General features: G+C 51.7%; 1 protein-coding gene across 2 annotated transcripts; it reads right to left on the bottom strand.

The window, feature by feature from the left end:
• Positions 1 to 833: 833 nt before the first annotated feature.
• EDN3 (endothelin 3) lies at positions 834 to 23,511 on the bottom strand. 2 transcript variants are annotated; one of them, XM_045528156.1, is made up of 5 exons: positions 23,079 to 23,511; positions 22,200 to 22,512; positions 5,359 to 5,535; positions 4,146 to 4,255; positions 834 to 2,449 (listed from the first exon to the last, which is right to left on the bottom strand). In XM_045528156.1, the coding sequence occupies exons 1-5, from the start codon at positions 23,128 to 23,130 to the stop codon at positions 2,445 to 2,447; spliced, it is 657 nt and encodes a 218-aa protein (XP_045384112.1). In that variant the 5' UTR covers positions 23,131 to 23,511; the 3' UTR covers positions 834 to 2,444. The 2 variants fall into 2 exon arrangements, with proteins under 2 accessions (XP_045384112.1, XP_045384111.1); XM_045528155.1 differs by having other exon boundaries at positions 4,168 to 4,255.
• Positions 23,512 to 24,808: the final 1,297 nt, after the last annotated feature.

Raw genomic sequence — 24,808 nt, 5'->3', positions numbered from 1 at the left:
ACTCCTCGATAAAGCCACGAGGTGGGCAGAGCCGGCATCACGCATGCTGCCTTGCTGGGCACTGCCTCACATCCTGCAGGATAAATGGGTACCTCGCTTTCTCGGTCCATCGAAGTTAAAACTCTCTAAAATGAGTTTAATTAAAACAAGAGGATCTTGGTTTTCGCAGATTAGAGAGTGGTCAAACCTACTCAGAAAATTGCATTTCTCTGTGCTCTTTTGCTAGTTCTCTGTCTGATTCCCTGCCTCTGAGGGTCACCAATTCTGGATTCAACTTTAGGGGGTGCAGGGGGAGGTAGGAAGGGAAGAGAAAGAAAATGAAGAACCCCCCACTCCTTCCTAACACTCTCAAGCCTCATAGAGGTCTTGTAAGTAAGTCTTAAAATCTTAAAATGTGGCAATTGTGGTCACTTCTGGCTCCTAAGTCTCAAGGACTCTGAGCCGCGACTCCAGTGTGCTCTGCCAGGCGTATGCCCGGTGTCACCATCCCGCGCCAGCAGGAACCTCCCCATGGCCGGGAAGGCGCAGTGGGCCCCCGGGGAGGAACCAGCTCTCTCCCACGATTTCTCTCTTCCTGACTGCCTTGCGTGTTTTATCTTCTTGGGGTGGTCCCCAAACCCCGATCCTTCCTTAATATTCGGGCCCGCCCGTCTCACACCGTAATTCACTTTAGATGGATTCTACTTCCCGAAACATAACTCCCTCCTGTCCTCTCCGCAGGTCCACGGAAAGCTGACGTGTAACCCACACATATAACAACGGCAAGGAAAAAACCCACCAATCAGAGCAAACTTTGAGATTTTTATTATGCATTTGACAGCTAGTATTTTCTGAGCATTCGCACAATGAATGAATTTCTCTGAGATACCACCTGGCCGCAGTGTCGAACAGTGCATATGCGTTCTAGAAATGTAATTCAAGCGCTAAGAAATATGAGCCTGGATTGAGAACACAATTTAAAATCTATCTATATATATATATACACACAGTGACTTTCCTTTGAACCAATCCACATAAAGGAGTCGAAGTAGAGACTCGCTGCACAATAAATAATCGCTTCTCTAAACTGTACAAACTCCTGCCAGCAAATCGGTCCCTTTCATTTCCTCATGATACTCACTTTTGCACTTGTAATAATTTATGAAATACTCATAGAGAATCTAGCACTTGGTCAAGGCCAACATTCCATCGTACACCACCGTACACTTCTCCACGCGGTGCCCGGGCACACACTGCTCTCTCTGCGGCCAGGTGGGAGGTGGGCAGCCTGGCCCCCGCCCAGGCAACCTTCCACGGCACAGTCGCAGTTCCACACGCAGTAAGCGCAGCGCGGCAGGAAGAGCACAGCTGAAAGAGATTTTGAACTGTCAGGCGTTACAATTCCCAGTTGTTGCCAATTATATAGATAAATAGGAATTTACATAATTTACAAAGAATTTGTGTTCGTGGCTAATTTTGCAGCCATTCCCCAAAGATCCACATTTATTCATGAAAGCAAATATTCAACCTAAAAGCCTTGAGCTGGGGCTGCCTGTACAGCCGGCTTCCTGCAAACGAGGCCTCTGAACGCTACAGTGCGTGGGCCTGGTGTCTACAAAGGGCACAAGAGGTTGAGTTTCCAAGAACAAGCTCTGTGTTGCATGCATGCCCCGGAGTTCAAAGCCAGCAGATATTAACTTTCTCCTTTTCTTGTCACAAACATCAAGGTTTCTTTTTTCTTTTTCTTCTTATTTATTTATTTTTTGAGATATATCCTTTTGGTGGGTACAAAGCACAGCTGAAAATTTCTCTGCCTAAATCCTATAAGCTTCAAGCTCATAAACCCCTGTACAGCTAGGACCGGTGTCTGAAGCGGGTGCCTCGCAGCCTCCCTCACTCACACGGTGCCTGTCCCGGTCGGGATGGGGAGGCCGGCGTGCTCCTGCCACACGGGCATTTTGCTTCTGTTACAAGATGGACACGTGTTTACATTTGCAAAGAGTTAGCTTGGAGTCCACGTATTCTGTAAGGGAAGTCACGTCCAAAGCCAGCAAGTGGCTTTCCAACTTGCCATGCCTCTCCAAAAACAATTTCCTGCGGGTAACCGGAGCCGTGGGCGTCATGCCCCAGGGCACATCTGGGATCATTTTACCCTTTAGGGAAAGTGGGGTCATGTGGATTTGGACATTCTTGGAGCAGGGGGGTATTGTTAAGTGGGGACCCTATGGGTGGGTTTTCTGCCCCAGGCAAATTCACTCTTTGTCCTGAAAGAGGTGGAAATTGAGAAGGGTGGACAAGCAATCGTTGAAGCCTCCCCAGAACAGAACGCTGCAGGCCGGTTCTCCGACGGGACTCCTTCCTGAAAGGCAGCTGGGCGGGCAGGGGAGCGACAGTGACGTCCACTGCTGGGCACGAGCTTTGGACGGTGGAGGTCTAAAGCCTACTTGCTTTGTCTGTCCTTGACTTCACCCTATCTCGCGGTAAGGGAGCAAAAGAAAAAACAGGCATGTGAGGAGAGAAGAGCCCTACAAAGCGGAGGAAGGGGACTTCTTCCCGCTGCTCCCGGCCCGTTCCCTGACTGGCGCGGTACCCCACCACCGGTGCTTCCCGGCGATTCCAGAGCCCACCCGCTGACTGGGAGGGTGTGAAAAGGGTAGCACCCCCCGCAGCCCGGCCCTGTCTCTGGTCATCACAAGCAAAGGCTGGAGGCAGCTTCCTCTCTGAGAATGTGAACCTGAGAATTACTAACTGGAATCTTGCAAGAAAGCAGGGAACTTGGCTTAATAAAAGATGTTTTCTTCCCAAGTACAGCATCTTATAAGAGCTTCACATGAATCGTAGAGACCTGGAAGAACCACCTTTCCAGGCCCCAGTGGGAAACCTGTGCCACCGATTTCATCTTTCGAACATCTGTATGTTTTTCCTGTGCAGGGCCGGCTGTTCCCCAAGCACAACTCAGGGCCTTTGCACACACTGTTTCCCTGTCGGAATCCCCTTCCCTCATTGCTTCCTATACATCACCCCTCCTTCCCTTCAGGAGGCCTGGCTGGTGAGACTGCCCCTATCCCCCAACATCAAACTGCAGCCACGCACACCTCCCACCCCACCAGGATTTCCTGCTCTCCTCTGCACAGCTCACCATATTTTGCGTATTTGTTTGCTGCCTGCTGCCCCCACTATTTAAGCTCTGTAAGGCAGACCCTTCGTCTTGTTCCCTGCCATGTCCCCAGTGTCTAGAACAGTGCCCAGCAGGTAGCAGGTGTTCCACAAATCTTCGCTGAATGAATGCATAAGTGCATGAGCAAATTGTACAATGGATGGATGGGTTTAATCACATCCCGTCCTTGCTGAGAGGAGTTTTGGTTTGGGGTGAGGAAGAGAGAAAGAGGAAAAAGAATAAAGAGGCAAAGTGGGGACCAGCTGGGGTCTGACTCATGCTCTCCAGGGATCTCTCTCCGCTGCCTCGGCCCACCTCATCCCTCTCCACTTTCATTACGGATGCTGACAGATCCCTCTCCGGACTACTGGGAGCGATCTGCCACCAATTTGGAAAGCCTCCTGTCTGCTGCGCATGGTTTAATCTTCCCTTGATCAGTCCCTGTAGGGACCCAAGCCACCTCCAGGCTGTTATTATGAACATAAATCACCATGCCATTGCAGATGTGCAGGTGAGTCATCAATAATGATTTCTGATTGATAGAATGACAAACAACCCCAGTTTGGCTGCAGGAAGCCTTCAGGATGTCTCACCCCAAAAAGACAAATGGGTTAAAAAAATAATAAAAGGAGTTGGGGAACTTAGGGGAGCCTGCTGCCGAGCCGTTGTCATTCACCTCTGTCCAGAATCAGCCACTGAAAAGAAATGATTCTGGGGGGTGAAGACCCCATGTTGCTACAGATGCAGAGGCAGGATGTGGGCCTGGGTGGGCCAGCCGGCTTTGTCCAGGACCAGCCAAGCCCCGGCTGGACATCGCTGCCCCGGGGCTGTGAAGGGGGCAAGGGACAGCTCCTAGGACTCGGGCAGGCTGGCCAGGGCCAGGGAAGTGGCAATGGCTGTCCACAGCTTCAGCCTGCTCTGGCCCCAGAGATGGTCGACCAAAACGCACCGTCACCTGTGGGTGTAGTGGCCCAACCAGACAGATGCCACCCCCTCGAGATACCCTAACCCCGGGAGGAACGATGCGTCACATCTTCCCTCCTCCGTCTGGGGCCTTTGGTGACACCTCTCGCCTTCTCTTCCTCTTCTTTGTCTGGTTTATCTGCTGTCCTCCAATTGCTGTGGGGAGAGAGTTGGTTTTAATGAATCAACCTGCATTTCCATGTGGCTGGTTTTTCAGTGTCAAATTATGACTTCCTCTTCCCCACCAATGAGCACATTAGCGCATTCCCCAGGGACCACGTCTCGAGCACAGTTTCCGAAGGCTGAGCGCTCGGTGGGTGGATTTCTACCAAAGTACAGCGTCTACTCAGTTACTCATCGGATGTTAAAAAGCCCAGAAGGAGGAAAGAAAAGGCAGTTAACACCGGGTTTTGCAGACAGCAAGTTCTGGGATCCTGACTGCTGGGGGCCTGCGTGTTCAGACTTCCGTCTGTGCTCCCGTTGCATGCGTCAGGGGCCAGGCGCATCCCTCCAAGGCCTGCTCCGAGAAAGGTTCTTGAAGAAAGGCTTTAAAACTCTGCCTGGCTGGGTTGATGAGTTTTGGCCCAAAGTTAGGAAAAAGAGCAGTGAGGAGAATTAACAGGAATACCTGTTAAGTGAATACCGGCTTCAACAGCCCCCCTGGGTCCTATCTGGGGTCTGCTCATTCATTCCATTAGACACGATTTACAAGCTTCTCGAAAGCAGCTGAGCACACCACAGGGTCTCAAACTCAAGGCCCCCGGGAGCCACAGAGTAGGATAAATGAGCAACACAGGTGAGTGGACCCCACCCAGTTCCAGCCTGTAGTGGCCAGGGTGGAATGTAGGACAGTGAGACCAGATGGTGCCATGTGCTGTTTTTGAAGAAGCTAAATATATGCATTTGTCAAGGGGTTAATTCTTCAATTTTTAAATTGTTGGCAACTTATGCATATTTTTGCAAAGTGCTGCACAGCCCAGAAGAAACATGTCGGCAGACAGACACAACTGTGGCCACGGTGTGGCCTCTGTCCAAAAGGCAGCGAGGGGCGGGGGCACCGCACCACCTGCCCTCCTGGAGCGGAAGACCTAGATCTTCTGTGGGCCCAGCTACTCCTTTTCCTGGCCCAGAGGACCATGGCGGCCAGGACAAGGCTGATCCGTCCTCCACCCTCCTTCAGGAAGCCCCTGGTTTGGCCTTGCCCCGGGTGGGGTGGGGTGGGTAGTGTCCGCAAATGAGTGGAACTGGAAGTGTTGTACCTGTTGACATCCAGGGTTTGGGTGCAAAAATGTACACAGGCCTTGTCATCTCTCTCCACACAAGCACAGCGCAAGGGTGTCTGCTTCGATGGCTGCCAGTTCCCCTGAAACGGCCCCACGGACCTTTTGCCCCGGAAGCTTCCTCTGTAGTTGGACAGTCCATAGGGCACGGTCTGTCTGCAAAGCATAGAGTGATGTCAGGTGAGCATGCACAGGGGCCCGGGCCCAGGCGCCCACAGGTGGGGCTGGAAAGGTCTCTGGAGCTGGTGTCCCCCTGCTCCCCATGAAGCTCTGGGTCTTAGGAAGGCTTTGGAGTGAACTGTACACCCCTGCTTCGCCCCCGCCCCAGGAGGCGGGTTGAGGCTGAAGGCATGGAAGGACACGGAGCACCTGGGGTCGCTGGTCGACTGGCAGCAGCCGGCCCTCTCAGGAGCCAAGCGGATGCCCGGGTGTGTGTGCAGCCTCACCCCTGCACTGGCCCCACCTGTGCACACGTGTGAGGTTCCCATGTTTCCATCTTTCCAAGACCAAACCATGGCTAGGCCTGGCTTCCTCCAGGGCAGGTTTTGCTCCTCAGCTCTGAAAGGACCACCTGAGCCTCCATCTACCCCTGTGAAACGCCAAGAAATAATTCCAAACAATGGGAGCACCCTGCCCAGGTTTTTCTTCCTGTGGCAAGAACACCTGTGCTGGCCCCCGTGCTGGTCCCGGCCTGTGTCCTCCGCGGACCACCCACCTAACCCAGCAGCCTGAGGCCATCCTTGGCCCCTCTGCCTTGGACTGAGTTTCCTGTGTGTGCACAGCAGGACTTGCAGTTTGCACTGATGAGAATACGACAAATGCAATTACTGTCATTAGAGAAGCATGCTGGCCTCTCTTGGCCTCTGAAAGATGCTTCTTGGAAGAGACAAACATCAGAAGTGACCCTCTGCGCCCTCTGAGAGCCATCACCACTGCCCTGGCGATACAGCTGAGGGCCAGGCTGGCTCTGGGGCAAGTCTTATTATGAACAAAAAGTCTGAAACTGTTTTCCAATTTCGTTTATGGTTGGCGTTGAGGGAAGGGTGACGATGCGTTCAGAGCAAGGCACATTAAATCTGGTTCTTACGCTTGAGCACGTCTAAACCATCGCTCTCCAGAGAAGGGAGGAGCCTGCCAGGCAGCTCAGTGGGAAAAAGTTAAAAAACAGATGTTTAATTCATTAATTTTACTTAACATGATTTGAGGAACAAATTACTAATAACTAGCAGAAACTTATGTGGCCAAAGCTATTTTTCCAATAAGTCTTGGTTTTCCTGTGAGTCCCCAAAGGTTAACCACCATGTTTTCTAAGAACCCCATGGAATATCACCAATCATCTACCTCAAAAGGAGTCTGAGATCCTTTCTGTGTGTTTAAAATAAAATAAAATTGAATTGAATTTCTTTTCATCTGAAACACATGCCATGGAGCCTTTTTGAGGTGGCGAGGGTGAATAGGGCGGGACACCCCACAGTGACTAGACGCTCGGAGCAAGGCTTCCCCTGCTGGGTTGGAGACAGACAGCTGAAGACCCGACCCAGCCCTGGTCTTCTCCTCTGTTCTCCTCTCCGGTCCTCCCCAGCCAGGCTCCGGAGACACAGCACAGCGGTGGGTTCCCTCCTGGCAGAAGTGGGCCCAGCCACTAAATGGCCTATGTCGCAACATGGGGAAAGAAAGTGGGCTCCAGTCCTGCTCTGAGTTGAGCCTCTGCTGAGCCCCTGTTGTCTCCAGGAAGGGAAGTGGCTGGGGGTGAGGAGGGAGCAAGACAACGCAGACATTGTTGTGAGGCAGGATTTGGCTAAAGGTGTATTTTTCCAGTAATAGGGCCACATTAACTCTCTAAGTGTTGACATTAAATCCAGTCCCCCATTTCTTGGTGAAAATTACATACAAGGAATAACAACGCTGCCATTTTTCCATCAACAACGAGACCTGCAATTTTGAAATTGCTGTCAGCTGATTATGCATTTGCGCGTGTAGAGCCACTCAACTTGAGCAAAAACACTCTAAAGTGTTTTAAGTAAGGAAGCAAGGCAACTTGGTATTTGTTAAGAGAGGCATGCTTAGCATTCTCCCAGCAGCCAGCAGCAAAGTGCTAGTATGCAAATGAGCCCTGGCAATGTCAAAGAATGTTTACCGAGGTGCGAGGCCCTGCCCCTACCCCACAGCACTGAGGATAGAGACCCCCTCACCAAGCCCCAGGCCTTTAATGTGCGCACTCTGCTGGCTGGCTGGGGTTGGCGGGATGACTCAGAACTCAGGGTCATGCTGCAGATGATCTACCTACCCTAACAACTGTAGAGTCTGCAACAAGAGTTCAAAATGGAGGCCTACCTCCCATAGGTCTGAAAAATTTAAAGGTTTAAATCAATCTGATAATCCTTTTTTTTTTTATTTTTTTTTGAGACAGAGTCTCGCTCTGTTGCCTGGGCTAGAGTGAGTGCCATGGCGTCAGCCTAGCTCACAGCAACCTCAAACTCCTGGGCTTAAGCAATCCTCCTGCCTCAGCCTCCCAAGTAGCTGGGACTACAGGCATGCGCCACCATGCCCACCTAATTTTTTCGATATATATTTTTAGTTGGCCAGATAATTTCTTTCTATTTTTAGTAGAGATGGGGGTCTAACTCTTGCTCAGGCTGGTCTCGAACTCCTGACCTCGAGCTATCCACCCGCCTTGGCCTCCCAGAGTGCTAGGATTACAGGCGTGAGCCACCACGCCCGGCCCTGATAATCTCTTAAATAAAAGAGTTCTATCCCCCTACCTGGACAAATGTGGCTTTGAGACACCTTGGAAGTCCAGGCTTCAATTTAGAATTCTGGGGCTCCTTGGAGTTCCATATTGGAATGTGGTAGCCCAAGAAGGTTTAGTACCTTCTCTTCCATCCTGCACCAGCCCATACCAACGGGGGCCTCATCCACTCCCATGTAGATGCCCCAGGCTGCACCCCCAAGCTCCTTCCATCCCTGGCCCCATAAGCAACTGCCAGCCTGCAGGCCTAGGGAATATACCTGGAGCTCTACTTTGTCCCTGAGTCAGGACCCTGGAAGACACCTGCACAGGCCTGGAAGTGGGCTTGGGGACATTTGAGTAGGGGACTCCAGGACCCTGAACACCTGCAATGCAGTCTAGAAGATGATGTATATGGCTTTTAGTCCCACAGGCTCCTTACAATGGGGTGGGGGATGTGGCCAGAGGAGGGGTGTTGGCCTGGCGAGGCAGTGCCTCTTACTTAGCTCTAAAAGCAAACACCAGCTCCTTAAGCGTAGAAGGCAGGGTTTTGCTTCTTTTTCACCTGCCATGGACCTAGCACAAGGCTGGGCAAATGGACTATTGATCGAGCAATTGGCAGTTAATCGTGAGATCATTCTAGTCCAGCAAGCCTGGATTCTTTCCACCCTAAAGAGTTCAATAACCACAAAAATCATTACAAAGAGTCTCCAGCATTTCTTAAGCATCTACTGTATACTTTGTACCAATTTAAGCATGATGGTGATACTGAAAGGCATATGTGTGTCCATGGCTTCTGGAGCTTATGTGCTACTGGAGTACAAAAACAGATAAAGAAAAAAAAACAGATAAAGGAAAAATGACAAGGCAATATATACAGGTATGTGCAAGGTACACAGAGCACAGAGAGAGATTACCTGGTAATGCTATGATCACACTGTAAAGCACTTACATGATACTTACTCACTCTGCCCTCCCAACAGTTTCTTGTTTGACAAAAGGGTTGTTGGATAAATCAAATGAAACAGTGCATAGAAAATATTTAGTAAAGAATTAGCGGTAAACGAATGGTAGCTACTGCTGTTAAATATGTGGTCTGGAAAGTCAAGCGAGTTGTGTCAGGCAGGAAAGTCCGTCTACCAGGCCTGCACTTGAGATACATGACTAAGCAATAACAACGGGAAATAAGGAACCAGAGGCCGTAAGACATGCCATGCATCCTCTGTGATGCCTCCTTTTGGCAGGTCCATAATTCAGCACTGCCCGTCTAACAAGCACTTGTATCTCAGTTGTGCTGTGCTTTGTCACTGGCTGTTTCCTGAACAGTGTATGGGAAAGATCTAATGGTGGAACCAAAAAATGAAGCTAAGTTGACTGGAAGCCTTTGGCCAGCAGACTCTGCCCAGTCTTTTTAGCCTACTATTCTACAATAGGGTTTAGAGAATGCAATTCCTGATAAAAGTAGGCAGCTCTTCCATCTGTGAATGTTTCAGGTACAACACAGAGCTCCACACAAAAGAGAAGGGGACGGGATTAATCCAGACACTCTTAGAAAAAACGAAATGCCCTCCAGCACACCTACATATGCAACCTCTGGTGCTGTGGGTGTCTGCGTTCAGACGTTGTCCCCCAACTTATGTATTCAGAACATTCATTATTTGATTGATGTGGTGATAGCAGAATCTTATTTACTACAGTGTTTCTTATTTTTCACATTCCCCAAATGTCATATATAAATATTGTTAAATATTAAACTCCCAAATCTCCCATAATCATTCTTCACCTGCAGCATCACATTGAAAGCACTTTATTTCTCTGTACAAGAAGTTTTTAGATAAGGAAATCTGGCTTTTAAAAAATATCTGTTTTTAATTTCTGTTTTGCCTTTTCATAAATGAATTAACAATCTCCATTTTTCTGATCAGGAAACTGGCTTCTTACCTGAAGTTTAAAGAAGAGATACAGATATTCCCAAAGACCAGCTGGGAAACAGCAAAAGGAACTTCACTTACCAGATTCAAAAGTTCTCAGGAAAGTTTATCAAGCTGTTATCTCCTATCAAAAACCCAGTTTTCAATTTTGCTCCCTTTGAATAGCATCAACAAATATTTGCTCAATGCTCTTCAACATACAAGCAATGGGCCAGACTGTGGGTGAACGTCAAGAACAAGGCAGACAGGGGACCACACACACACAGTCTTAATCTAGTACAGAGGTTAGCAAATTGGCATTTTTGTCAGGTTTGTCCAATCAATAAAATTTTTTACTAAACCTGGAAATTTCACATAAACATCCCAATTTCCAGCTTATCTTGAATAACTGCAAGTTGTGCTAACAGCAGCCCCACATTCCAACAAGCAGCCAAACAATGATATCAGAGACCAGGCATAAGCACTCCACTTTGCCCCAGTCCCCACCACTCCCAATAGTCTTGCACCTCCCCTTCCCTAGCATGTTTGTTACGTGTCTGGCCCTCATGAATATCTGAGCTTTTAATTCCTGATCTAGTTAGTGGCTTGTGCCATAAAGCAAAACCAGACAGGTCATATGACCCATTAACAAAATTAGTACCTGATACTATTTTTCTCCTTACAAATTTAATTGTTATTTTAATTTAAAAAGCCCAAGTTCTGGCTGAGCATCTTCCCAACGAATAGAACATGTTGACTTCACACTTAGAATACATGTCAAGTTGATGCTCTATTTACTTCCTCGGCTGACAGTTTTCCTTCTGAAATGGGAAAGAATAGGCAATATTGCCTTGGGGCCCAAGGGACGTATTGCACAGAAGGCATGGCTGTGTTGACGCGTCCTGTGATCGCAGGGAGGAGAAACAACTGTTTCCCGCTGGCAGACAGTCAGGAGGCAGCCCCGAGCCGCCAGGCACCAGCGATCATTGGATACCACCTCCTACCATTCCCTGGAGGAACAACCTTACACGCTTCCTAACTACAGCTCAACTTCAGATTTTATTAAATGCCTTCTTTCGAAGGCACCCCTCACCAGCTTTCTTAAGCTTAGAAAAGTCTTCCTGGGCAAGGAGGAAAATGTCAACCACTTTCATTTGCTATCTTTGCAACCTTCACTAGCCAGAACTTTGCTCTAATGAGTAAGACAGAAGGAAATAACTACAGGAAGTGGTTGAATATTCAAAGGCCTATGAAAGTGGCCCTTCGCTCTGACAAACCCCTACTGGCACCCCCATGTGTGGCAGCACGGAGGCAAGGGAAACGCAGATCAGGAATGCAGCGCCTGCTCTCAAAGGACTTGAGAAGGAATTATCTAGAGCCAGAGGCCAGCAGTGGTTGTTTCTGTCTCCAAGAATCCAGTCTTCCATCTTTCCTTTGGGGAATTATCCCTCTCCCATTGTGAGGTCCCTGTGGGCTGTCAGTCAAAGTGCCTCACCTTCTCCTCCCTGAGGTGACCTAAGCCGGGCCAGTGGGACCCCCTCTCCCGACATGTGCTTTCTCGTTCTAAAGAACATGATACAAACCTTATGCTTCATACATGTCAGAGCAGTGAACGGGCAATTTGCATCTTCACTTCTGCTGCAGAAAATCCTGAGAGCTCAAAGCTGGACGAAGCCAAGGCAGACTGCTCACCCCACCCTGCCAGGGTGGGAAGTCCATCTCCTGCAGCCTCATTAAGAGCTGGTGACTCCAGAGTAGTTGGAAATATCAAAGCAGTGAGCAATGTGCTGTAGGTTGATTGTTAATGTTTTAAAAAGACACTCTATCCCCCTCCCAAAACCTTTGGGATTATCCAGGATTTGGCTGTTTGAGAATTTTAACAGTATCACATACATTTTCAAAAGAGAATATTGAGCACTAACCCCTCCCAATCGGACCTAATAATGAGGGTCATGACTTCCGTACTGCAGGTGCAGCTTCCCCGTGTCTCATTCAAGGGACGGGATCTGGCCCTCACACGATGCCCCGAACTCAGCAAGGGCAGGACTTTGTCTAGCTGGAGTCACGGGTTGGGTCTACCTTGCTCACCTCTCTGCCGGGCAGCTCGCACAGTGTCTGCTCAGATGCGTGCTCAGTAATGACCCAGTATCTCAGTAAGAAATTCTGTTACACGAACGGAGGAAGGAAGGAATGAGGTCTAAATTTGCCATCACATCTAAGCCATACCCAATGTCCCAAATGTATGAAATTCTGGGCTGATTCGATGGATTTCTACTTATTTTATCCTCAGTCAGTCCATCCATGAGGGCTTTTCCCAGACAGAGCATGGTCTCTAGATTACTTCCAGTGGAAGAACCACGTCTTGATAGTAACTCCTGCAGGCCACGGCAGCACCGTGGTGGTCAGAGAGGACTGCAGAGGTGTCCCTGGGCCCACAGACCCAGGTTTATGGTCACTCACTCACAGGGAGCCCCCGGGTGGGCGCCGCCCCTCTGGGCCTGAGAAGCAGAAGGGCCGGCTGGGTTTCTCCAAGGTCCACCCAGCTCCAAGTTCCACCCAGAGATGCTGAAGTCCCACGCCATCCCCTGAGCACCCCCAGACAGCTCAGACACTGGAGAAGGCCCCAGACCTTCGCTCCAGCAATAAAACCATAACTCAACGTGGGGCCCCTGCCCCACCCAAGCTCAGAGGCTCCCAGGATCTCACCAACTGTATTTAAAAAGCTGTAGCCCAAACTGTTTACACTCTTCCATGGCCTGTTACCGTACGGCCGAGCTTAAAAATAACCTCAAAGCCACAGAACTTGTCATCTCACCAGCTCAGCGGAACACAGAGCTACTCCTGCACCAGCACAGGCACACATGCTCCAAAGGGCATTTCAGGGAAGCACCAGGGCTCAGAGGAAAGGAGAACCATGCAAAAGTCCCTCTGTTTTTGTTTGGTGGTGTGGCATTTTAAAGAATTACAGCTAAAAAAAAAAAAAACGGTTAAACTCCCCCAATATGCAGGGAACGAAGCCATCTACAGAATCCCACAGATTAGCTGGTTTCCCCTCCACCTGGTTCAACCCAAATGCATCCAATGAGTTGGGCTAGAGTTTCCCTCCCCACCCCCCAGTGACCCTGGCGAGTTCCAGGTCGAATGTAGGCAGGAGGGGCCCCGTCTGTCTGGCACGGCCTCATTATAACTTTATGCAGAGCTGCGGACAGATGGGGCTCAAAATAGTTCCCAGCAGTGGATACGGGGGCGGGAGAGGAACAGGGAGCAGGTATGTGTGTAAGGACGGGGGTATTTCCAGAGGGATGTAAAAAATGCTGACACTGTCACACACAAAAAAATCCACACAAAGCAAGAGGAGACACCCTTGCTAATTTTCAGGAGATGCCACATTAACGATGGAAAAGATCTTTGTGAACGAGACGTACACTCCCCACCACAGTGGTAGTAGGGAGACTGTCACTTCCCGCCTAACCTGATTGCCGTGCCCTTGTGTAATGCCCTTTTGGTAGCTCCCATAGATTAGTCACGTGCCTCAAATGAAGGTGACTTGAGTCCCTGTTAGAAATACAGGCTTTCCCCTCAAACAGGACGCCAGGGCTGGGGTTAGGGTGAGGCTCACTAAACAAACTCAGGGTTAGATCATGCATTTAGTAAAAATAATGATATTTTGTTGATTATGAATTTTTTGTACTCATTTTGATTTTCTGAAACTATTGCATTATATTTTACTTATTTTTCCTACTGAGTTTTTGGTGCCTCCTGAAACTTTGTACTCACCCTACTCTAAGCCCTGCAAGAAACCCGTGGAAATCAGATTCCTAAGAATCCACAAAAGATTCACACACCTCTGTTTCCTCATTTACTTGCTTCTGACTTTCGGCAAAGCTGTTTCACCCTCCCCAGGCTGTGGGGCGGACCGTCCACCAGTGGGCCGTTCGCAACGTCTCTGTCTGTCTCTGCACCCTTCTCATGGCCTCGTGCGGGATGAATCTGTTTCTGGTTTGTGAATTACTGGGCCAGGGCACAGCACTCCCTGGCAGCTCCACCCAGAGTTCCTGTTTCTGACGACCTCCCGCCAAGCCTGCCTCGGGAAGGCCATAAAAGAGAGGCGGCCTTGGCCTCCAGGCCTTTGAAAGTCCCCACGTTCCCCAAAAGCTCTTGGCTGTCCTAAGCCCCTGAGCTGCGGCAGATGAGGACAGCCAGAGGCTTTGTCCTGCCTGTCTATACTCAGGAGACTTGGTGGGTGCACTGGGATTTAGGGGCACCCAAAACTGTCTGGACAAGTGATTCACGCGTATCGCGGCCGTCTTCCAGGGCACTCAGCTGTGCTCTGGACTTATTTGCCTTCTGAGTACAACTGATTCCTATTCCAAAGGGGGCGAAAGTGTGCAAGTGCATGTGTATGTGTGTTTCCCATTTTAAGGAACTCTCCGGTTTCAGCTGAAACATGACATGGGTGAGAGCGGGTCACTTTCTCACGTGAAACAGGGCCACGCCAATTCCCATACACCCAAACGCTGAGTGGTGCTTAGCCAGTGTCACCTCGAGGTATGAAATGGGCCCCTTCTTCGCGCCTCTGGGTTGGGCGTGTTGAGATGCTGTGGTTCCAGCACCGGATGGAGAGCTGAGAAGTCATTGTTTGCCTCCCAGCTTCCTTTGTTTTAAATTCTCGCAGGAATAAACCACACCAGACATGCCAGAGCCTTTCATCTGCCCTCAGATTTAAAGCCAAGTTCCTAGCGGTAGGCCCTTTCATCCAGCAGAAATCCAGATTCTCCCTTGGGGTCACTCAGGATCACAACCTTGTTGTACCACGTTTTCTTGCTACAAATCAAGCTGCCTCCCAGCCTCGCGTCCCTCCTCTCAGGCAGGGATGGGGGCAGCGCGGCTGAGCCGACTCCGGGGCAGAGAAGGGGCTTTCAGCCCGTGCGAACCCAGCAGAAAGGTCCCCGTGGGGCCAAACTTTCCAACAAACTCAGAAATTTAGCCCCAGGGCCCTCCAATTTTAAAGAAGTATCTTGCTAGCAAATGTTCTATGAAATATGCTCCTCCAGCTCAACACTGAGATCCAAAAGTGTGCTAGATTTCCAAGGAGGGGACAGAAATGTTACACGGGGGCGGGGAGGAGGGATCCATATAGCCACGAGCTGTCAGAAGCCTGAGCTCAGGGTCACGTTTACTCTGTCTGATGTCAACTTCTTTCATGTGCCCTCAAAAGCACATCATGAATTATTTTTTGAAAACTAGTGTCCGTAGTATTTCCTGGTGACTCCCAGTCTCTGGCACCTACTTCGGGTCCAGGGCAATGCCGGGTGAGATGGGAAATGAGGGTCCTGGGACCCCATGGCGTCCTCAGCTGCAAATTACAGGGCATTATATCTCTTCTGTGTAGGAACAAAAGACAGCAGGCCCCTGGCAAAGATTTCACCATAGGTGTCTAACAAAGAGGTTTCTAAACAGATCATCCAAATTGTCCTGAACCAATACCCTTGAATTACCTACCCTGAGTCACCGCCCGCACCCCCCGCTCCACAGAGGGAGCCCCGGCCAGCGCCCTCAGACAGAGCCTCGCCCCGCTCCTCCAGCATCCCAGCTGCTGGCGAGGCGAGAGGGAAGCCACAGGAAAACAGAAAGGAAGGGCAGAAAGGGCTACATCTCAGCCCAGCCCAGAACCACCTTTGGCCACAAGTGTCTGTATCAAGCTGCCTAGCAGCAGCAGAGGCAGCCGGCCACGCCTTTTCCCAGGGTCCCTAAACCCTATGCTAATCGGATGCTAATGGCCATCCTGGTGGCATCAGGTACTGTGGTGTGCAGAGGGCGCAGGCTTGCTCCAGGGCACTCCAGGGGCAGAGGCAGACCAGGGTGGCGGGATATGACAGGAGGACAGGCTCTCGCCGGGGAAAGGTTTCTGCAGGGCTGGAGGCTGCATTTTTATCATTACGGCCACCGGCCACCGGCCTGTCTTCAGGACGTAGAGCGCCGACTAGATTCTAGGCATCGTGCTAACCACTCCCTGTGTGCTTTCTCAGTTCATCCTACTGACACCTTTCCTCACAGACTACTGGCCCTTCCCCCACTCTACAGATGGGGAGACTGAGGCTCAGAGGTGACGTCTCCTAAGTGGGAGGTCCAGGATTCCAGCCTGGGCATTTGAGGCCAGAGGCTGAGCTCTTAACCAACACAGGTCAATCTGTTCCTCCTCTAGGTGGGGATCTGGATGAAGGGGCCCTCGGTAAGAGGGAGCCGTTTGCGGTTCTCCATAAACAGCATGACACCCTGAACCAAAGGATAAGATCAGTGTGAAGCCAGGTCCGCAAGAAGGGATGGATTCCGGCAGACCTGTCTCCCATCTCTGCCCAGCAAGAAGACAGATCAGGGCTCGTGGTGCAGCAGCCAGGAACAGTAAAATCCGGCACCAGGAACAGAGCACGTGGCCTGTGAGTCTCTCTCCCTCTCCCTCAGATGTTCACCCCTCCATTCCAGCATCTCTGACATCAGGACCAACCTGGTCTGCTAGCAGCACACACTCGACAAGCTCCTCTTTCCTACTGAGAGACCACCAAGGGCTCGGGAAGGCTAAAGAAGTGTTCTCAGCAAGCCAGTACTGTATCTCCATTTAGGATGTGTGATGGACCAAAGATCTGGGCTTTGCTCATGTGTTAGCATATTTCTACAAAAATGGTCTTGCAAAGGGGCAAACATATTATTACAATGAACTATATATGTGAGAATCATCACTATCGAAAAGAGCAAAACCACCATGGATCTGTCAGGAATAGGGACCCTGTCTTTCATCCATCACTGGGTCCCAGATCCCCACCAAGAGCTGACCCAGATGGAGCACTCAAAAAATGCATGCCGAAGTGACTTAGGACAGCGGTGAAGCCCATATTGAGAAAATGTCCACAGGAAGAGGCTTAGAGGGTGGGTCCCAGAACCAAACTGCCAGGCTGGCCGCCCCATTCCCTACTTACAAGCTCTGTAACCTCAGGCAAGTGACTCAGCCTCCCTGGGCTCAGTTTCCTCCTGTAAACTAGAGAAGACAATAGCGTCTGGCTCTCGGGGTTGTCGTGCAGATCACATGAGATGGCATGTGGTCACTGTGGACACTGGCCATCATCACCATCATCCCCATGGGCACTTTGGTCAGTTTCAGATTATTCATGACACTTTTCCAGAACTGCTGTCCAGAAAGATCCCATCCCTCTGCCTCAAACAGCTGCATCTCCAGCAACCAGGTGCGGTTCACGGGTCAGGCCGACTTTTATCAAGATCCCGAAAGCCACATGGTGGGCTCCCAGCCGGCGCTGCATATGCAGGAAGTTAGGGCTCCAGGTCCAACCGTTTTATTGGGATGTTCTAAAATTTGGAATTTCTCTTATTGAAAACGTGCTAAAATGCCTTTCCTGAAGAACACAGAAAGCAAAACCAGAATCTGTGGGGATATTGCCTTTTTGCAGTAGAATACATTACAATAAATACAAGTTTAAATGTTTTATTAACCTTTTTTCTCTTTTTTTCCTTTTTTTTTTTTTTTTCTCTTTACTTCTTTGGAGAAGAAAAGGACTCAAAACAAATGTCATTCCTGCAGGACTGAGCAAGCGTGGCGTGCCTCGGAGCAGCCTGGGCGGCATGCTGGGCAGCTCAATAGTAGCTGGTCAGACCACTGGACTCAGGAGCCCCTGGAGGGCAATGTCCTGGAGTTGGACTGACATCTGCACCTCTCAGAGAGGCAACAGAGAGGCGCCAGCACCTCCTTCCCCAAGGCCACTCAGAGGGTCATAGCCAGGACACAAGCTCCTGGGTTCTGGAGTCTTCCCCATGGATGGGGATTGTAGATCCCATATTTCCACCACAGTCATGATTTCAAACATCCTGCCCTGCCCTTTACATAAATACGTTCCTACTTGTCAGCACATATGGCTCCGACTTTTGTTTGGAAAACACGGTTACCGTCACAGCACCATCACGTATCTCTCATATGTGCTTGGAAAGATTAGCAGATGGCAGGTCCCCTCCATTCTTGGGGTGGGGAGGAGCACAGTGGGGCTCGTTGCTGGTGTCCTGCAGCTCGGTCAGCCACGCGATGGCCTGGCTCACCCTCCAGCCAGCTGCAAGGGGCCAGCCTGCCGTAGGATAAGGTTAGAACCGATAACCCTGTGACAGTTCATTTCAAGTGTCAACTTGTCTAGGCTATGGTGCCCAGTTGTTTGGTGAAACAGCAGTCTAGATGTTGCCGTGAAAATATTTTTTAGATGTGATTAATGTTTAAATCAATAGACTGCGAGCAAAGCACATGACCCTATTTAAAGGGGTGGGGGGGCCTCACGCAGTCAGTTAAAGGCCTTAACACAAAAGACTGAGGTCCCTGACTAGAAAATAATGCTGCCACCAGGCCCTTAGACTCATGCTGACGGCCTCAGCTCCTGCTGGGATTTCCAGCCTATCGACCTGCAATTTTGGACTGCCAGCCCCACAGTGGTGTCAGCTAATTCCTCAACATCTCTCTTTCTCTCTCCATCTATACATTTCTGAGGGACATTGCCCATAACCTCTGTGACATCCTCCAAAAGCCCACAGCCCCAAAGAGGAACCCAGTGTGTCCCTTGGCAACTGCACTTCCTGTACGTACACACCTGCACACACACACGTCCTACTGGCCAGTCTCTCTGCAGAACTCTAACACAGTCTCCGACTACCTGGCAGGACACTCCAGTTTTTAAGTATACTCCTAGAGAACAGCCCCAAAGAGTACAAGCATATGGACCTCTTGTTCACCACCTCTCCCCTTGTTATCTTACTCTTGGCAGATTTTCCATGACTATATGATGGGACGTGTTTTTCTCTGATTTGGGTTTTGGTGGGGATTTTTGGCAGTGGTGGGGTTTTTCGGGGGCTGTAGGGGCTTGGGGTTCCTAACATGGCCAAGGAAGGTCTTATGAAAATCACACCATCCCATCAATTAGCTGTGATCTCAGCCGCCTGGACAGGGACAAGAAGTACAGTTGCCAAGGGACAAATTTTGTTCCTGTTTGGGAACAAAGATTTTTTGGAGGATATGACAGAAATTATGGGCAATGTTCCCCAGAGAAATACACATGTCCAGACCCATGTGCAGGCCTTCCCAAGAGCACCCCCACACCTGGAAAAGAGATCTCACATGTGGGAGAAGCTCTACAGACTGGAACCCCAGTAACCACAAAGGTGAGGAGGAAAAACCAGGCGGCAGGACTGACCAAAAGCCAACGTACGCCCACCGAGCCCCTGCTGCACGCCGGGTGCCGACCAGCTAAGCACGTGGGAGAAAGTAGGAGAGCCCACGGCAGAACTAGAGACTCCCAGAGCCTCCAACTGAAAGGGACGGAAGAAAGTAACAGTTGACTCCGCATGAGGAGAAGCAGAGTGTAACTCCCGACCTTACCCCTGAGCATCCTGTCCCTAAATGTAGCATCCACGACCGTACTCAGAGACGCATCCTTCAGAGACAAAGCAGGAGCACTGGTTCTCCCTCCACGCAACCCGATGGGCAGCAGAAGCACCCAGAGCTCAAGACTCTTGATCGAGGCATGAGAATCAAGGCTCCTTCAGGCTCCCAGAGCAGCCAGCCATGGGGACAGCCAGGGGACAAGTCGCACGCTGGAGGAGAAGTCTGGAGAGGGAGGTCAGTGCGCTAAGGAAGAGGGGGTGACAGCGATGAGAGAGGGACACTCAATAGGTAGGGGATGTGGCAGAATGGAAGGGACAGAACTGCTGGAGAAGACCTTGTCACCCACTGCCACTGTCCTTTAGCTCAATTCATAATTTTTCATATTCTCCCATTTCACCCCAGGCTCATGTTCCTGTCACCAGAGCCCGTTTTCTCAGACTGCAGTCCTGTCCAAGGTATTTTAAAGACAGCAAATACCTACACGTCGACAGTTTCAGGAAGGAAGGAAAGAAGGGAGGGAGGGAGGGAGCCATCCAGGAAATCTTCCTCATAAAAATTATTTTGCTTGTCTAATTTCAAAACACTCAAGCCTGGCTATTGTCATTTTTGTTTCCCAGGGAGCTCACAGAACGCCCGGACACCAGATTTAATCCTTCTTTCCGAGTGTTTAAAACGATGCAGGGTGAGGGAAGAGGGGAAGAGGTAAATCAGACTTTAGGGGGGAAGTTATCAAGTTGCCTGTCCTGGAAAAAGTCAAAAGATCCATTTCGGGCCGTACAAGACAACTTGAAATTAGGAGACAGGATTTCAAACAGAAGGCAGGGCGTTTGCTGCGCCTCTCGGACCCGGCTCCAGCAAAGCTTCCTCCGCAGCCAGCGGGCAGGGCCTGGTGAGCAGGCCAAGAACTGAAACGGTCTCCAAACCCTCCCGCCACCACCGCCACCCCCGTCTGGGCCCCTCACTCGGTTGCTGTCTTCCTCCTCCAAGACGAGACGCACAGCCTGGGAGTCCAGCCAAGACATGGACTCAGTCCCTGCGGACTGCCACTGCCTCAGTGCCATGAGGCTAATTTGCTCAGATCTCGGGGCCGGAAGGATAAGAATCAGAAAGGACAAGTGTCAGGGTGACAGGGGCTGTAAGAAAAGGCAACACTGATCATTGTCTGAGAAGAGAAAGCGATCACTGATAGCCCAGCACGCGTCACTTTTGTCTTCCCCACAAAGGGGAAGGAAACAAGGCGAGCCGCATCCCACTGTGGGCTGACGACAGGTGGGCACGGCCCAGGCAGGCACACCAAGCTGTCAGGGGCAGCTACGAATCTGTGGGACTCAGGATAAAATGGAAACGTGGAGCCCGTGGTTCAAAAAGTATCAAAAATTTCAAGACAGCGACAGCAGAGCATGACACCCAGCCAGGGTCCTTCTGAGTTCGGGGCCCTGTGCAGGCTTCCGGGAGGGTCCCAGTGAAGCCACCCTGTCCGTCACCCTGACATAAAGGGGTAACTTTCCAGAGCTACCCCGGATGTGATTAGAGCCCTTGTCATCTGGTTTGAAAGACACCTGACCCCTCAGGTCTACCCTCCTTCACAATTCATTCTTGAGGTAGCCATGGAACAAAGTGGGTACGTGAGCCCCACCAAAGCTGCCACCCAGAGGGCTCAGAGGCTAATGGGCTTGGGGACAAAAGAAACCCTGAGGGACGTGAATGGAGACAGCTCCAGACACAGTGGCAAAGTTGCCTTTCCAGGCCAAGGGTCTGTATTCACAACCCCATGCCCGAGTTCCCAGCTAAGACTCACTAGCAGGGAGAAAGCAGGAGTCCCAAGAGATCCCAAGAACCCCCAGGGAACAGCTCCCAGGCCTCTGGTCCGAGTCTAGACTTCAGAGATCCACAAAGCAAAGCCCAGAAGGTAGAGCCCAGAGCAAGGTCAAGCCCTCCACCCCGTTTGCAGGATGAAGGCTCTGCAGCAGGTTCCATAAAACTCTGAGCAAGTGAATGGGGGCCATCGCGCCCTCCCCACAGCGGACCCACACGCTGTCCGCACGGCCCCAGGAGAGGGCTGACTTCACGGCAGGGCAGGCCCCCAAGGCAAATTCAGGACGGTACTGTGTATGTCCTATGGTGACAAAGTTCTTAAGGACTTGGGGAGGGGCCTTCCATGGCCGTGGCAAGGAAACAGCCTGTGGAGGACCCATGGGCGGCTGCTGAGCACCCACCCTGCCTTGGCATCCACAAAGGCCCGGGGGAGGAAGGGCGCCCGCCCCGGAGGAATTTCCCGGACTGGGCAGGTTCAGTCAGGCTCTGCTAAGCCCACGCTCGCTCTCCCTGGAGAGCAGGCTGCTTTCAAGGAATTTGAAACTGCTTGGAGCCCGGTGGGGTCAGCAGGCGGTATGAGCCCACTTAGCCCCTGCAGCATGAGATGAACTTTAGGGGCTTCCTCTATGTCAGGAAAGAGGCCTCTCAGGTATCTAATCCCCAGGCCAGCTCATTTCGCTCAGGGGGAGGGCTCCCCTTTCTACCAGATCAAACCTGGGATTGAGTTTCTCCTGGGCCAGGTCCTCAGAGGGGGTGGGGTCACATCCCTGACCTGCAGAAGGGACCTGAGCTGGCAGGAGACCCCAGCCAGAGCTGAGGGCTGTGCCAGGGCAGGCTCTGGGCTGACCCGGCTGGGCTGGGGTGGGACAAGGTCGTCCCCGGAATGTGAAGGGTGGGCCTGGCCCAGGAACCGTGTTCCCCACCCCCAAGGCTGACTCACTCAGGAGTGTTGATCCAGATGATGTCCAGGTGGCAATAGTAGACACACTCCTTGTCCTTGTAGGTGAAGCACGTGCAGCGCCTGGATCGGTGGTGCTCAGGGCCCTCCTCAGCCTCCTGCTCCCTGGCCTGACTTGGTCCCTGCTCCTGCCCAGGGCTTCCAGGGCTTGGACCCTGCACTGCTGTGACAGGAGCCACCATCCTGTCTCTAGGGCCAGCCCCAGTCTCTTCAAGGTCCCCCTCAGATGTGGCTACAGGAGGAACCTGGAGCACGCCGCTCCTGCCAGCGTCCCCAGGCTGGGGGCGCACGAATCCTGCAGGAGGCAGATTGAGAGCTCCTGAGCTGAGTGTGCAGATCCCTCAACACCTGCCACCCCCAAACACCTGAGGAGGGGTTGAGCAGCAAAATTTCTGCAAAGTTTGCAAAGCTATGTGCACAGTTTCAGGAAAGTTTGCAAGCTTTGTGCATACTTTGTGAAAAGCTTGCAAGCTATTTTCACTCTGGGAAGTCTGCAATTGATTTGCACCCTCGGAAAACTTGCACGCATTTTGCACACTTTCTGAAAACTGCAAGCATTTTGCACAGTCTCTGAATAGTTGGAAAACTTTTTGAAAAGTTCCCAACTTCATGAGAAGTTGATCAAGTCGGTCTGGGCATCAGGTCTCCAGCCCCTGTGTGGGCTCCAAGCCCCAGAGCCGGCAGGGTAGTCCTTGCACAGCGCTTCTGCCCCCCAGCCCGCCCCCAGGCGTCTTCAGGGGTGGAGAGTCCAGGCAAGAGTCTGCTCCCGGCCACCCACACCTTCTCCGCGCCCCCAATCCCCCCACCCCTGGGTCCTTTTGTGTGCGCTCCCGCCAGGAGAGGCGCGCCCCGCCCGCTTACCTGCGGCGGAGGTCACCGAGAGCCCAAAAAGGAGCCACAGCCCCGGCTCCATGAACCCCGATCAGGCGCGGGAGCTCCGGGCCCGGAGGACGGCCGCTCCTGGCCGCCAAAGGGCACTGGGACCGGGCACAGTTGGCCTCGCCCTCCAGTTGTGGGGGTTCGAGGCCGGCCGCTCTCTCGCTGCGTCCCCAGCTCCAGTTACAAGTTGGCTGCGGCGGTCACAAACTTTCAGAGCGCGCTGCCCATACCAGCACAGGGCTGGCCGGCTGTGGGCTCGGGCTTTTCTGGCTCCTGCACCACCCCCCTCGCCTCCCCGCCCCCTGGAGGGGCTGGAGCTGCGGGGCCTTTGAACCCGGGGCGCACGGGGGGTCGCCTCCCAGGCGCGGGGTAGGGGGAGCTGGCCCGGAGCACAGCAGCCGGAGGCGCACCCAGGACAGCGAGGGGCGGGGGCGGCGCCGCTGGGTGGGGTGCGGTAGGGTGGGGGCCGAGACAGCTGCCAGCTGTTGAAGGCCACACGCGCGCGCACGCACACGCACACGCGCACTCGCGCGCCCCGCCAGCTCGGACCTGCAGCCCAAAGTAGCAGCCCCCCATGCAAGAGCAATACGAGATGATAAAAGGCTGCGCCTAAGGGTTGTTATCCATTATCTCAGGGTCTAAGGGAAAGAAACATTTCTCAATGTTCACCTAATGACACCTTAGCCTTGCACAAGAGCCTGCTTGCCAAGGCGCTAGGTGTACTTTACACCCGTGACTCACGGGCGCAGGCTTCTCCCTACCTCTCCCAGGTGTTCGCAGCAGCTGGGTGGGGCTGTGGCCCAGAGCAAAGTCAATAAATATCCTGGGTTAGCGGTCCTGAGGTGCCCAGGACTTCCTCATGGCCCCTGCGCAGGTGGAGTGGCTTCAATGAGAGTCAGATTCGTCTCCCTAAAGGCCAAGTGCATTCACTCAACAACTGCACTCAGTGGGAAATGGCTTCCCAGCAGCCCCTGTTTCCTTCATAGCCTTGGCCGTGGGATGTGTGGGAGGCTCTTCCATCTTCAACCCGGATAGAAATGTCTGAGGCCCTGGAGTCATTCCTCATTCTCAGGGCACTTGTGGTCAATTTAAACCATGTCTGCAAATGACCCTCCCTCTCATTAAAGGTGGGGTTGAATACTGCCCCTGCCCTGCTCTAGCCTTAACGACTAGCTAAACCAAGAATGCAGCAGACTTCTGAGTCGAGTCATAAAAGATGCTGCAACTTTTACGTGGCTCAGTGGCTGGGACGCTTATCCTCTGAACACAGCTGCCATGTCATGGGGCCGCACAAACGAGCCAGCGTGGGGAGATCACATAGAGAAACCCACATGGAGAGAAACTGAGGCCTCCCAGACAACAGCCAGCGTCAGCCACTGGTGTGTGAATAAATGAGCCATCAGATGACTCGAGCTTCCAGCCTTGAAGACTTCCAACTGAGGACCAGCTGTCCCTGCTGTGCCCTGTCCGAATTTCCCACCCACAGAATCCATGAGCATAGCCAATGGCTGTTTTATACCACTGAATGTGGGGTAATTTGGTAGAGTCATAGTACCTAGAATAGCACTCAAGCTTCCAGAATTGAAGACGATACTTAAGTTTCTCCATCTCCTCACCCCCATTAAGCCCAGTCCCTCCCAGTCAAGATGCAGAACGTAGTGAAGCAGGAAGGGCACCATCATTTATAGGGTCCACCAAGCAGGGCAAATGCT

This window comes from Lemur catta, chromosome 17 (genome assembly GCF_020740605.2).
Source record: "Lemur catta isolate mLemCat1 chromosome 17, mLemCat1.pri, whole genome shotgun sequence".
NCBI classification, from domain to species: domain Eukaryota; kingdom Metazoa; phylum Chordata; class Mammalia; order Primates; family Lemuridae; genus Lemur; species Lemur catta.
The sequence above is the reverse complement of the archived record's forward strand: the minus strand, read 5'-3'. Positions and strand labels throughout refer to the sequence as shown.

Excerpts from the sequence above, each read along its gene's own strand:
- EDN3 (XM_045528155.1), bottom strand. The coding sequence starts at position 23,130 with ATGGAGCCGGGGCTGTGGCTCCTTTTTGGGCTCTCGGTGACCTCCGCC. Across the intron at positions 22,513-23,078 it reads CTCGGTGACCTCCGCCGCAG|GATTCGTGCGCCCCCAGCCT; the intron begins GTAAGCGGGCGG and ends TGCCTCCTGCAG. Across the intron at positions 5,536-22,199 it reads ATCTGGATCAACACTCCTGA|ACAGACCGTGCCCTATGGAC; the intron begins GTGAGTCAGCCT and ends TATGCTTTGCAG.